Source organism: Dunckerocampus dactyliophorus, chromosome 20, assembly GCF_027744805.1.
Source record: "Dunckerocampus dactyliophorus isolate RoL2022-P2 chromosome 20, RoL_Ddac_1.1, whole genome shotgun sequence".
Lineage (NCBI taxonomy): Eukaryota > Metazoa > Chordata > Actinopteri > Syngnathiformes > Syngnathidae > Dunckerocampus > Dunckerocampus dactyliophorus.
Genome location: NC_072838.1, coordinates 1699384 through 1713968, shown reverse-complemented (window position 1 = coordinate 1713968; position 14585 = coordinate 1699384). Strand labels below are relative to the sequence as shown.

General features: G+C 45.6%; 2 protein-coding genes across 5 annotated transcripts in view; one reads left to right on the top strand and one right to left on the bottom strand.

Moving 5' to 3' along the window:
- LOC129173037 (collagen alpha-1(XI) chain-like) overlaps nt 1-7984 on the top strand; it is a 46311-nt gene extending 38327 nt beyond the window's left edge. The window contains exons 66-71 of the mRNA XM_054763478.1: nt 4-162; nt 1815-2148; nt 2360-2501; nt 4474-4719; nt 5244-5344; nt 5474-7984. The gene's annotated coding sequence lies outside the window, so the exon portion shown is untranslated. The remainder of the gene's footprint in view (nt 1-3; nt 163-1814; nt 2149-2359; nt 2502-4473; nt 4720-5243; nt 5345-5473) is intronic.
- Nucleotides 3906-14178, bottom strand: LOC129173038 (complement C1q tumor necrosis factor-related protein 3-like). 4 transcript variants are annotated; one of them, XM_054763482.1, is made up of 9 exons: nt 13706-14178; nt 8460-8540; nt 5456-5610; nt 5356-5397; nt 5215-5277; nt 5083-5136; nt 4959-4998; nt 4773-4886; nt 3906-4661 (listed from the first exon to the last, which is right to left on the bottom strand). In XM_054763482.1, the coding sequence occupies exons 3-9, from the start codon at nt 5546-5548 to the stop codon at nt 4375-4377; spliced, it is 693 nt and encodes a 230-aa protein (XP_054619457.1). In that variant the 5' UTR covers nt 5549-5610; nt 8460-8540; nt 13706-14178; the 3' UTR covers nt 3906-4374. The 4 variants fall into 4 exon arrangements, with proteins under 4 accessions (XP_054619457.1, XP_054619454.1, XP_054619455.1 ...); XM_054763479.1 differs by having other exon boundaries at nt 5456-8540; XM_054763480.1 differs by lacking the exon at nt 13706-14178 and adding an exon at nt 9049-9103 and having other exon boundaries at nt 5456-8540.
- Between the last annotated feature and the right edge of the window lie 407 nt (nt 14179-14585).

The following is a 14585-nucleotide window of genomic DNA, read 5'->3' as shown; positions in this document are numbered from 1 at the left end:
TAGTGGAAATGTGTTGCTGCTGAATCACTGGCACAGTGTGGGCGTATAAGGAAGTTACCATACGCGGAAGATATGAAGTATGGTTCCAGTACGCTCCAGAGGCTCCAAGGCGCCGCCCCACCCAAATGCCTGGGAAAAAAGTCTGCATGATGGGATCAGGAAGTTGGTAGATTTTGATATTCAGAAGCGCCTTGTGTTGAAAAATTCATAATGCTACAACAATAAAGTCAAAAGATGAGATACTCAGCATTATGCAAAAAAATGTACAAGAAGAAAGTTTAAATAGTTTGAAAATGAAAGAAATTCATCCATAGCAGAATTGGGGACAAAAACAGCTGTTATTTTATGAGAATAAAGCAAAATCATTTTGAAACAAGAAAAACCCACAATTTTACAGCCATAAGCCTGTAATGTTATGAGGAAAATGGTCATTTTAGTAGCATCAAGTTTCATTTGTATTTGAAAGTCAAATTATACAACGTTCGGTTTTATTCATGAAAGTTGAGTGAAAAACAAAAAAAACAAACCTGTTTTTGTCGCTCCAAAATCCTGCAGACACCCTCGGTTGTTCCTCCACATGACCGACAGAGGGCAGCAGAGCAGCACACAGAGCATGACATATAACTTCTTAGCATATCTTCTATCCTTTCATTTTTCACGTGATAAAAGCTTTGGACACCCCTGCTTTAGATTATTCTCAGAACTGTTTCAATGTGATAGATCTCTACGGACAACAGATGCTAAGTTGCAGTTGACTTATACTCCTTGTTTGTTATATCAGTCACACTGACAAACCTTTTAGTTCAATTCGGACTTTCCAGTCAAAAATCATTGAGCTGAGAGGCTAAAGTAGCAAGCAGCGGACACGATAGTGTGAATGATAGTGTTCTTACTATTCATTCCCTAACGACAAGTTACTAACTTACTAACTCCCTCAAAACTACTCGTAATTATAAGGAGAAATGGAGCATTTTCGAACAAAGTGATGGCTACCTGTTACTTTCGTAAATATGGCGTCACGTGACGCCCAGCCAGGATGTACTTTTTACGCCGCGGGGTCTAAAGAGTCAAGTGCGCAAGTGCGAAGGAGGACACAGCCGGAATCGGGAAGACCAGCCTTCAACTAAAAGGGTGAGAGGAACGCCAAATAACTGGACCAAACATCCAAATGATGTTTGGAAATACATTTGAGAAGAAGAATATGTACATATATAGAGAGAACGTGGTTGTCCGGAGCCCCCGAGGGGACATATCTCACGATATGGCGATACAGCGATTATCGATATACTGGTCAGGAAATCACTCTATGATAACCTGCAATACTACTATTAAAAGAGAAAAAACATTTTCTTTGGCACCATCACTTTAACAATTAGTGCAGCATTTCTGTAAACAAATGTCTTTTTAAGACACTTTTATTGCAATATTCCTGTAAACAAATGAGTGCAGCATTTCAGTAACAAACCTACAGCTTATTTTGTAAACAGTGACATCATTTCTGTGCAACACTGCAAGGCATCTACCTGCACATTTTGAGGGAACCAACACAATTTGATAAACAAGCTTTTGGTGAAATGTTTTCGACTTGATATTTCGTAACGTGGCTCCAAAGTGAGCATCAAAAAGCGAAACCCATCAATCTCGACAACACTGTATGGCCGCAGATCCTTGCGGTGGTCTGGCCACGGCATTTCATTCTTCTACCTGACACACATACACATAAATACTGTAGCACGAAAATCAATGAACCATAAAAGAGGTAGCGATCATATCGACATGCGTGTTTCTTTTCATCCTTTCTCTCTACCAAACAGTCTGGATGACAAGCGGGTTCACTCTGTGTGTAGCATCAAGAACCAAAGATCCTCTACATGACAGGAACACTCTGTTGTTTACCTGAAGAAGGCGGAGTATAACATGGTTGATCATCCCGAGTGAAAACAGTCTAAATATGCCTTTTTAACATTATTAGAGGAGTTTGAGGTGTGCACTTTGGATGTAAACATGAAGTGTGTGTGTGTGTGTGTCCACACAGGGCGCCACCCTGGACGGTGCACTTTGTCAATTCCGATCAATATGCGGAGAGGATGGCGTGTCGGTGGGATCTGCTGTCAGAGAGCGACACGGCAAAGATGAATCCGTGCACAGGTGAGCGCCACACTCCCCGTTGTAAAAAAAGCTACGACCTTTGATAAAATGCTGTCCAGTCAGGTGCTAGCCAGTCTTGGAATAAGAATGCCTAAGAAGCTAAGCAGCCAATGTATGACATCATCAAGTATGCTGATTGACCATATATGGTCATGCATGGAGAAAATAATCACAGATACCACTTTGCCTCTTTCCTCTCCCTCCCTTTAAGGGAGGCGTCTGCTTCAGTCTGAGGAAGATGGATCACATTGTGTACCTGCACCAGGAGGATTTTGATGTGACGGTGGAGCCCGGTGTGACCCGGAAGACTCTCAATGCCGACCTGCGGGACACAGGACTCTGGTTTCCTGTTGGTCAGTCCAACTCTTAGCGGGCTCACGACCACCCAATCACAGCCATTCTCTCCCAATACATGACATTGCTGGCTTTTATCTGATCACAACTTGACGTTTCCTAAACCAAGATGGCCGATTTCAGTAACGGCAGCCAGTTTTTAGCATACAATTAGCAAATAGACTCCTCCCTCGTTGATGGCGGTGCATTTGTACCACACCCCCCTGCCATAAATGAATGTCCACCATATACTGTAGGATACAACAATCCTGCTAAATTCCTCCACAGCGCCGTAAGAGACTCATTGTTGCTGCTGAGGGGGGGCCAAGCAGGTATTATCTTTAGGGGGCCATCACTTTGTCACAGCCACCAGTGTCATGAGTAAACATGTGATCATCCAGGCAAAGCATCCATGTCCCGTAGCGTCCACAGTGTTGACATATTGATCTGATGCTTCACTCATCCAGCATTGAGATTTGACACTTTGTTCAGCAGTCATTCAACTGCTGCGTTCAGGTGCTCGGGTGCCGAGACGCTCCGAGGCTGCCACAGCTTCATATGAATGAAGCCATGTCTTCATCCATCACCTTCCATGCTCATGGATGAGTGGTGAGTAGATATGCAGCTCATCCTTTCATACCTGAAATGGCTTTTATAGCGGGAGCAACGGCAATCGAAGAGAGAACAGGAATATAATCTCATCTAATCGTGACGACGCTCCTTTTTATTGGCGACATCCACAGTTGGAGCGCATCAAGCTAGCGGGGGAGTTTGGAGGGGGAGGGAGCGAGCCGTGTGCTAAAAATAGACATGTTCACGGGCATATCAACTACTCTCACATTTTGGCCATTTGCTGCCGCCGGTCTCGGTGTACACGCGCAGGAAGTTCAAGCTGAGCGGCACGGACTTGGCGAGCGCTCGTGAAATGAGAATCGGCATCAAGTACCCGTGAGTCGGTGAACTCGAGTCTCGCCCACGGGTGTCGCCATCTTGTCCCTCCTGCGCTGCGGCGGTCCCAAGTCACACGGTCTGCCCGCCAACGGGAGACCCGCCGTGACCCCTGGCTGCACATTTCCAGACCCCACAGTGACCCCACCAGTCCATTAGAGCCCTCCAGACATGAGATAGCACCCCTATATCACCTTTCCACTCCAATGGAACATGATGAATGAGACTGGTGCTGCTGTGTGTCACAGGAATTGTGTTCCCCAGCAACAGTAGCCTGTGTTCTGATGGTGATTGTAATTAGTGACACCTGGTGGCCAATGTAGACATGTACATTCCCAACGTGCACGTGTCTTCTGCCTTGGATTTCACTTCCATTTGTACACTTAAACCAAAGCATCAGCATGAAAGATGCACTTGTTTTCCTAACAGGATTTATTCATGTGATCATTCATGAAACACATGTCATCAATACGCTCTAGGACATTAGCATGGGCGTAGACCACCACCATGTATCCATGGGTGTGGCCAACTTCAACACAACTTTATTGATGGCACAGAAAGGACACGTCCGCTGGCATCCAGTATGTTGGCATCACATCCAGAATGATCCAATAGCAGGGCACATGGTTGGCAAATCATGACAACATTTCAAGGGAACAAATAGAAGCTAGCATGTTAGCAATAGCCTTACGTGCCAGCACAGGAAGAGGGCGGGATGTTGGCAAACAGTCCCTTTAGGAAAACAATACAGAGCAGAATACGAGTAAATATGACAAGCGTTACCAGTAGGTGGCATCAGCCACACGCCAACTGTACGCCCTCAATACCCATAAACACACGTGGAACGTTAGCCACACGATATCATGGAATACACATCAAAGCATCCATCCCATAGCGATACTGCCCTGATATCTGATATCATGGATGGATGCGCCCGCCCCCACTTTACATGGGATACACCAGGAAGCCACTGAACACGTTAGCACAACATGTAAGTTCATGGCTACTACTAGCACGGACATACACCTTGTCTCCATCCTCCAGGTCAACCATCTTGCTGTTGGAGGCGATGGAGATCTTCCCTTTGGTGTTGGTGCTGTCATACAGGGACATCAGACTCTCTTGGTTCCCATCCATCTTCTCCCTAAACACATCTAGCTCAATCATCCCACCATCTGATCTGAAGGTCACAGTGAAGAAGTAGGCGCCCTTGTAGGGGGCTGTGAAAATGCCTGCAGGGGGACAATCACACCTTCATTAGTGCCCCCCCCCCAGTGGTGCTGTCAAGAGGTAAGGAGCTATGAAGAAATGCTATGCTAGTTAGCAGTCAGGTGGCATCCTACCTGTAGTGGCATCATAGTGGCTACCCATGTTGGTGTCCACGTTTTGAAAGATCACCTTGCTGTCATTTGTCTTTTTGTCGCCCCCTGTTGCTGCAAACCACACCTTACGTTTGTCTGCAGGACACATCAGGTGTCAGGTCATAGGTCAACTACACACTCCTATGACCTTTACCCTTTCTGACCCACCTGACATGCCATCCAGCTTGCCCACACGTGCCTTTAGATCCTATGAGAGTACATGAGTATAAGTACTACTGCAGTACATGGTGTATATACATGGTAATCAAGTACCCAGGTGTGTTTTAATTACCTGAATGGTTTTGTTGTTTGCAGTCGTCAGGTCGTTCATCCTTCCAGTCAGATCCTAGAAATACATGAGTATAAGTACTACTGCAGTACATCCTGTACATGCTAATGAAGTACCGAGGTGTGTTTTAACTACCTTAATGGTTTTGTTTGTGGTCTCTGCAGCCTTCAGGTGGTCGTTCATCCTTCCAGTCACATCCTTGAAGTACATGAGTATAAGTACTACTGCAGTACATGGTGTCTGTACGTGCTAATGAAGTACTCAGGTGTGTTTTACCTTCTCAGCATGATCCTGCGTGGTCATCTTTCCAGTCAGAACCTAGAAGTACATGAGTGTCAGTACATGCAAATGAGGTACCCAGATGTGTTTTTTCTGCCTGGATGTCCTGCTCCAGGCGGTCCATGCGTGTAGTCCACAGCCAGGAAGGCAAAGGAATCCATCCCACTTCGATGGCTATGAAGAGGAACATCACGATGAAGAGGATCTGGAGGTCTTTTCCCTTCAACCACTTGACTCCAGTCTTTCTGTGATCTGAATGAGAGAAGATGGAAGAACATGCTGCTTCTAAACAAACACTATGGGGCTTCATGGCTGGGGGGGTGTGAGAGCAGACATGTGACCCCAGTCAGGGCCAACGACGAGCCCAAACAAACTAAGTCAAAGTGAAATAAAAAATGCTATTTGTTAGTACATTAACAATGAACATTTAAACACTGTGTATTTAAGTTTATACCTTTAAAAATAGCAAAAATGCTAATATGCTAACATTACCGAGTAAAAATGGCTCAAGTGCTAAGATGCTAGCTAGCATATAAACAATGTTAACGTGCTAATGTTTAGCATGCTAATGATGCTAACATGCTAGTAGCTAGCATGCTAGTGCTGAGTGCTTATGCGAGTTTATGCCGATAAAAATGGCTTAACGCTTCTGACTCATCAGTACCCAAAAGGTTAAAAAAAGGATTTAAAAAATTTGACTTTGTCGTGCAATTTTGTGCACAGATTGCTAAATGTAAATGCTAGCGGCATGAAACTACCAGTGAGCTTTGGAGACGTCATTGGCTCATGTGACGTTTTCCCCGGGGTTCTTTGGAGTCCGAATCCGAAATACACGCACAGTAAGTTTGAATAGTGCCCCCTTTCGGCCAATATACTCCCATTATAAACATCTATTTTTCATGTTGAATAATCCTAATATTTTAATTTTTTCCTGTAAATAACAGATGAATCCCACGCTCGGAGTCGGGTTTTCGGTGAAAAGGTGACTGGAGTTGTTTAATTTTTCACCACTAGATGGCGCCAGAGACCAACAGTTGCTTTGGGAAAACCTGTTTGCTATTACGACGCTCTTCGGGAGGTGAATCGTGTGCGTGCATCTGTGTTCGTGCGTGCACGGGCGCGCGCATCTTCTGCTGAGACGTGCAGATAATGATTATTGCGCGAGGTCTGCACAATAAAAGCACTGAATTTCACAAAATCGTTGATCCTTTTGCAAAATGCATGTCAGCATCGATCGTGTTTTCATGACATTACCGTCGCGTTTGTCGCATAAACATGACGTCAAATGTACACGCTCGGACGCAATCACACGACTCCAACAGAAGAGGCCATATTCCACATGAGAAGCGCACAAGGCCACCCTGGAGTCCGATGATTCAAAAGTTGCTATCAACGACACATCTGAAGCTGATCTAGGGATTTTAAATATCAATATGTGACTTACAGTATCAGAAATACTCTTATGGGCGTGGCCCAAACACCGTCTATTCGACGTTAGCGTGAGGGACTTTAAAGCAAGCATGAAGACTTAAATGCTAAGATGCTAAGCTAAACGCTAGCTAGAGACACGCCCACGCGTTCCTGAGTGGATCGGTATGTAAGTAACGTGTTCCACCTTGTGCCAATCAAGGGTGCAGGCATGATGGGGGCAACTCAAAGGCCAATGAAAAGGAGCCGTCTGACTTCTATTGATCTCGAGGAGCGCAGGGACCGTGTACAAATGTAGTCTTCTTGTTCTGCCTGATCACGTGTGTAGCATGTACACTAAGTCCCCAACTAACGAACACAATTGGTTCCAGACGACCGTTCTTAAGTCGAAACAAAATTAATATTAGCAATGATATAGGTACTACATGTACGTGTATACATATACAGTATATGTGTATGTATGTAAATATGAGTTTGGATGCAGTAGTAATATTAAACCAGGATAATTAATGAAAAAAACAATAATAAAAGTGATATAATAATACGTAATGATAAATGTTATTTATCTTTGAAGAGGAGTGGTAGAACATACGTCGTTGGTGGTGGAGGAGGAGTTATTGAAAAAAAGGACAAATGGTGGTGGTGGTTAGACTCTTCTAAAAGAGGTAGTGTTCTGTGGGTGGTGTAGAATTAAGCAGGCCTATTAACTCTTCAACTTTAATCACACGCTCTGTTCGGGTTGTATCATAAAGCTAAACCTTAGCTTTCTATTTACCGGAAGCTCTGCAGCGTCTGTTGGTCCCATTAGCAGTGTCACAGTGCCCTCTACTGGTCAAGCATGTACAGGAGCAGTAGAAATTCTGTACTGATTGAGCAGCCTAAGCACTACAAGGCAAAATAAAACGACGTGTGTTTTTCAATCATTCTGCTTCATCAATTCAATTGTGTCACGTGTCCGTGTGTCCAATAGCTTCACTGCCGTGAAGAAGAGGAGGACCTCACAAATCAAATCAATGGCCAAGTGAAGCTATTGAACGAACGTATTTATGAAACAATAACAATTCCCCAGAATGATTTCAAAGCACATATTTTTTTATTATTTTTTTTTTGGTTGTATTTTTTTTACAAATACTAACGTTCTACTCGTACGTTTTCTTCTCATACTAACATGACTTATTCTCATCATATTTTAACCCTTGTGATCATAACATGATAGCATTTACTCAACCTAATTTTACTAAAATGTCTCATTAATTCTTTGTTTTTTTCTTATATTACAACTTGATTAAAATGACTGTTTTTTTCCCCATACATGTATTTGTTGTTTTTTAAATGTTATTGTTTCATTTTAGAACGTGCCGAGGGCCAATTAGAAAAAGCAGTCGCGGGCCGCACTTTGGACACCCCTGGTATATATGTGACGTAATCCATGGCCTATGAGAACAGCCAATAGCTACTCGTCTGACTGAGGGGTTGGCAACATTGATGCCAACCGCCAGAATACAGAAGACGACATTTGCAGACGGTCCCTGCGCTCCGGTCTCGCTGCCGGCTTCTCCTGGAGATCAATAGAAGTCAGACTGCACGGAAGACGGCTCGTTTTGATCAAAAGTGGCTTGTAGCTGTTTGTGTGTGTTGCACGTGGGAAAGAGGTATGTTTGCTGTCTTTGAACCATTCAGTCGCCTCGGAGCTCCTCTCCGCTCCCGTACGGCTTCTTCTGGCGTCCACTCGCCCGGTCGTCTTGTTCCAGGGCCTGCAAGGAGAGATTCTTTCATCATAAACGTCATTTAAAGCCATGGCATACAGTGTACACTATATATAAACATACAGGCGGCACGTGGATCACTCCTATACAGTAAGGCAGTCAAAACGTCATTTCAATCCGGGATACGTGCACGTGCAGCCAGCATCACTTCTACAAGGAGTGACATGCAGCTATCAACAAGATCGATACTCCGCATTCATGTCACGTGCCCACCGACCAGAAGGGCTCCGTGATGCTGGAGTCTACTACACACATTCGACACATATTGACAGAGAAAGTGGTTTTCCACTACCTGTGATAGTTGAAGCACAGATCATATCGTACTGTGTCCCATACATCTAGTCATGCCCCCCACCCCTCCCAACACACACACACACACACACATCCCAGCCCTCCCTTTACCAAAGTTGCTCTAACAGTGATGAAAGCTGGACACCTCACTTTAGACGGAGTCCTCAAGTCAACTCAACTCAACAGAAGAACTCAGGACACTTACAAGAGTTGGAAGCTTTGCCCACATCTACATTGAGATGTTTGTCCATTGGAACGCGTGGCTGGATGCGTGCGGCTGGATGCGTAAGGCTGGGAGCGTGAGGGTCGCAGCGTAAGGCTGGATGCGTAAGGCTGGATGCGTAAGGCTGGGAGCGTGAGGGTCGCAGCGTAAGGCTGGATGCGTAAGGCTGGATGCGTAAGACTGGGAGCGTGAGGGTCGCAGCGTAAGGCTGGATGCGTGAGGCTGGGAGCGTGAGGGTGGGAGCGTGAGGCTCAGAGCGTGGGCGGCTGCTTTTATAGCAGCCACTGACATCATGGTCACATGTCAAAAATGTCTTTTTGCCTTTCATACGTCATGCTGCGAGAAAGCCATCATTCTTCCTCAAACTTTTCTTTGAATATTCAGACTTTATTCTTGTAAAATGACTGCTGTTGTTTCCCATTTTGTTGCTCTTTTCTTGTTCAGCCATTTTTTTCAGTTAAAAAACTACTACAGTAGTTTGACTGTAGAATTACTGTAGATATTTGAAACAAGTACAAACAATCAAAGCAATGAATACAAGAAGCAGGTGACAAATCAATCAAATCAAAGAAAAGCTCATTGAAAACTACGCAGAAGGCCCAGTCTCCCCCGGTCTTCGTCTCGGGCCCACCGGTCGGACCCGGCCATCGGACCTCAATGTGCGCGCTGGAGGGGCCGGTCCATTTGACACTTCAAAACAAACAATCAAATCTTCCAATCAATTGTAAACCGCACCGGCACCCAGTGCAGGGGGGCTAGAATGGGGGCGATGTGCTGTTGCTCTTTGTGCTCTGCTGGGCTGCTGTCTGTGTCCTCGCCTCCCCCGGTCTGTCAGCGGGCTTGTCGGGGGTGAGGTTCCGGTGCGCGGGTGGTGCGCTGTCGGCTCTGGTGGCATGTGGCTGGTCTGGCTTCTGGTGGTTTGTGGGGTCCGTCGGCTGGTCTGCTGCTGGTCTCGCCTTCTCGGCTCTGGTGCTTGGCCTCCCTGCGGCTTGGGGTGTGGTGCTCCCACTCCCTCTTCGGGGTTTGCTGGCCCGCGGGTGTCGGTTGGCGCTGTGTGGTGGTTCGCCTGGCTGCTCGCCCGTTTTCCCGCCCGCCTGCTCAGTTTCCCGCTTTCCTCCTCGCTGGCTCCCCTGTCTGCCTTGCTGGCGGCGTCCTATCGTTGGGAGGGTGTGGCCTGGTGTCTCCCTGCTCCCAGGCGGTCCGCGCTCTCCGCGCCTCGGTTCTGGATTGTATGTCTGGTGGCGGGGGTTCTTTCTGGTTGTGGGGGCGTCTCTGGGCCTGCCAGTTTGTGGCCCCCGTTACTTGTCTTGCCTTTGTGGGGTGTGATCTCTCGCTGGTCTCAGGGGTTGGCTGTCCTTCAGCCTGCCGGCGCCCTGTCCTTGGCTGGGATTACCTCTCTTCGGCCCCTTGCTTGTCTTCCCGGGGGGAGGGCTCTCTGGGCTGGCTCTTGGGGCACTGATCTTTGTGCTGCCTGCCCCTGTGGGCCTGGTGGCCTTCTGGCGGCGGGGGCTCAGCCTGGCTATTTGGGGCGGGGCTCTCTGGGAGGTGGAGGGCGGCCCCTTTCCTTTCATGCATTCTCAGTGACAATTACACGCCCACACATTCTTGCACCTTTATATATATGAAGTCTTCCCCACATACAGAGATACCTGTACATATGCACACTCACAGTACATACGTACTTCCCCACATTACTCACTGAGTTAACCAGGGTGTTATTATGTTGTTGGTTTTATTACAGTGACGGTGATATCAGCAGTATGACTATAGTTTTTTTTACAATGATGTGCATTACAGTAATTATCATTCTGTTCACTATCATAGTTTCATTACTACTATTATGTGTGACTGTTTCAATGCAGTATTATCATTGTGATCACTATCATAGTCATCATTTCATTATTACTATTATGTGTGATTGTCATTGTGTGATTGAGGTGGTTGATATTGTTTTGTCCTTTGTCCTTATGTCCTTGTTCGTCTTTATAGTCATCACAGACATTTATTTCCTGATGTCGTTCTGTATGTTTCTGTTGTTCTGTTCTTGTCACAATTGTTGTTGTTGCTGCTGTTGTCATTGTCTCTTTTTTTTGTCCCCCTCTCATCCCCGCATCCCCTTTTTGGGGGCCTTTGTGTTCCGTCTTCATAAGTTGATGTTTGCATTGTACATGTTCAGTGGTACAGGAGTGATGGGTGTCAAGTTCTTGAGGACTTTCATCAGCCTTAACTTGAGAAGGCCGAGAAGGTTGCAGAGGACACTTTTTCAACTCAACTCCAGTAGCTTCTTGAGTTTGACACCTCAACTATTTAGAGGAGCACAGGTTAGGTTGATAACCTTAGAATCAGAGAGGAATAGCATCAAATTATTACTCTTTACTCTGCAGTTTGTAACTTAGGAACAACAATAGCTGTCACATACCAGTGGTCTCTCTGCTCTTCTCTTGTTACAATCATTTGCATAGTTGGGACAAAGATACTGGAATGATACTTTAGAGTCTTTGTTCTTCTTTCCCATTTCTTTACTTTGTACAACCCCAAGTATTCATAATGTGTGTCATTGTTCTGTCACATAAGTATAGAAGTACATCGCAATTGCCACATCAGTTCTATCAGGGGTTTAAACGACCAGCATCATAGTTGTCATAAGAATTGTCATGTTCTTTGATGAATACACGTGCAGTCATGTGACATTTATTTTTAACAATATTCGTAAATTAGCCCAATATGACAGAACACTTCCACTTGACTTCCTGGTTCTTGAACCCGATGAGGTCACACCAGCTTCCCTGACACTCGCTCCTCCACGGGTATCAAGATGACGAGGTGTCTCACATCTCTGAAGGATTGTGGTTGGAGGTTGACTCTTGGGCTGACCAAGTTTCCTTTGGTAACGTACTTTATGGTTGTTGCTGGGTAACTTGGGGAAACTTTGACCTCGACGTCCCTTACGATACCTCTGCCATCAGCATTGGTACTGACGACTCGGGCTAGTTTAGACTGGCCCCTGAGCGCATTTTGATCAGCGATCCAAACGATATCTCCAACTGAGACGTTCTGTTCCTTTGTCTGCCATTTGCTCCTCAAAAAAAGGTTTGAACCAGCGAGTTGGCATCACTTTTTCCAAAACTTGTGGAACTCCGCTTGAATGAAGCTGACCCTTTTGTTTGGGTACACCTCAAACATGAAGTTACCAGGATCTCCCTGTGGACTTGCTTTGTCTAGCAGAAGAGATTTGGGACTCACGTACTCCACGCAGTCCTCACGGCTCTGTATTGTCGCATCGATGGGTCTTTCATTTGAAAGATCGGCTGCCATGAAGAGCAATGTCTGGAATTCTCTCCATGTCAGGACTCCATCTCCTCCGAGATTAATAAGTGCCCATTTAACTATTTTCACGGCCGCCTCCACTGCTCTATTCCTGTGGGGTGAATTTGCCGGGTGAATTTTCCAGGACCATTTTGTCCCACTCTTTGTTGCTTCTTCTTCAATGTCGGACGCTTCGAGGACGGCCCGAAACTTAGAGATCCTCAAGAGCAGGTTTTGTCCCTACAAAATTCGATCCAGGGTCTGACCACAGTTTTTGTGGGTGTCCTCTTAGTGATGTGAATCTGTGGTAAGTTAAGAGAAGAGCTTGGGATGACTGGTTGGTTTCAAGATCAGCGTGGCTAGCTCTTGAGGCCATACAACAGAATACGATTCCCCACACCTTGAGTTTGACTCTCCTATTAACCTCATCCCTTACTTCGTAAGGCCCAAACAGGTCAGCAGATGTAAAGTGGAAGGGAGAAGCGGGATTAGAGCGTTCTGGAGGGCGATCACCCAAGATTTGTTGGCACAATCTTGCTCCGTTTCCCACAGGAAATGCAGTTATCTGCCACCTTCTTTGCTAGTCTCCGGCCTTGTATAATCCACACTTTTTTCCTCATCCTGAGGAGGGTTCCAGCAATCTCTTCGTGGTTTACATTGTGGGCTTCACGAGCAATCAATGTTGAGATCCAACTCTCATATGGCAAGATTAGGACTGCGGTTAAATGCTTGAGTCCTGCCCCCACACATCAAGAGACCAGTGCTTTTGTCCTTGAAAACTACTAGTCTATGGAGTGTGGTGGTTGGAACCTCTTCGCCATTTTGGACTGAAAGAAAGATGTCTCTCGGTGCATTTTGCCGTTCTTTTACTGCTCATACGATCTTTTTGGCTCTTCCCTCTGTGTGATCAGCCACCTCCCACTTTGGCCTCGCAATTGTCCCTTTACATAACTTGAGCCACGTTTGTGCGACTCGCCTCAAGGCTACCACTTTTACTAACTTGGAAAGGCTGCTGAATCTCCTTACATCGATAAGGGCTTTGTCCCCTTCACCTCCGAGAGTTTGATTTGTCGATGTTGTCTCTTGACACAGCACTGAGGCTAAAAATGCTCTTCTCTGGAGTTTGTCCAGTCGTTCTCTAGCTTGAGATACAACTTCCATTGCAGATTTTTTAGGCCAGTGATTTTCAACCTTTTTTGAGCCGCGGCACATTTTTTACATTTACAAAATCCTAAGGCACACCACCAACCAAAATGACACAATATGACTCTCCAACACAGTACACATAATACATATAGTTGATAATATAGTTTGTAAATGTATTTATACTTACCTAGTGTGAAAACCTGGGCCTGTTTCGATGAACACAAAATGGATATCCTGGCAGGAGTAGTAGAAAGACACACACAAAGCTCTTCCTCAACAGCTCTCAGTCTCTCTCTGTTTTTAGTTTTTATCGCAGTCAAGCTTGAAAAACTCAGCTCACACAGATATGTGGTTGAAAACGGGAGCAATATCAAAATAGCTTTCTTGGCCAAAATGGGGAATTCCTTGGCAACAGATAACCAAAAACTGTCCAAAGGAAGATCAGCAAAGTTTAGCCTGAAACCACGAGCTTGTTTCAATTCAATGAGTTCCTGTTGCTCCTTTAAACTCGTGTCCTTTCCAGCAACGGATGCTGAGCTGTATGGGTCCCTCACCCAGTCAAGGATTCTGTGAAGGCTGAAGAGAAATAAAATGAAAACTTCTCTTCAAGAGTTTTCAAATGTGTGTAAATCACTTGGCACATTGCAGCAGTGTTGCCATCATGCAGTTTCTCGGTGAGAGGGAACATTTCAAGGTTACCACGCTGCACATGTTGTTGCCAGAGCTGCACCTTTTAACGGAATCCGTTCATTTTATCAGCGCTTGTAAGCAGGTTTACATTTCGACCTTGCATCCGTGTGTTCAGTTCATTCAGATGATGAAATATATCAGCCAAATATGCCAGCTTTGCACACCACTCATCACTTGCAAACAGCTTTGAGTAATCCGGTAAGTTCCTCTCGCAGCTCATACACACGGGCCAGAACTTTGCCACGTTACAGCCACCGGACATCCGTGTGGAGCAATAAGACTTTATGTTCCGCTCCCATTTCCTCACACAAAGACGCAAATAAGCGACATTTCAAAGGTCGCGTCTTCACAAAGTTCACAATGCGCACAACATCATC

What these genes read in the sequence shown, in the direction of transcription:
- LOC129173038 (XM_054763479.1), bottom strand. Translation starts at nt 5,668, where the DNA reads ATGAAGCCCCATAGTGTTTGTTTAGAAGCAGCATGTTCTTCCATCTTC. An exon ending in CAAACAACAAAACCATTCAG is followed by an intron (nt 4,999 to 5,082) that starts GTAATTAAAACA and finishes GTACTCTCATAG; the next exon opens with GATCTAAAGGCACGTGTGGG. An exon ending in CCACTATGATGCCACTACAG is followed by an intron (nt 4,662 to 4,772) that starts GTAGGATGCCAC and finishes GTCCCCCTGCAG; the next exon opens with GCATTTTCACAGCCCCCTAC.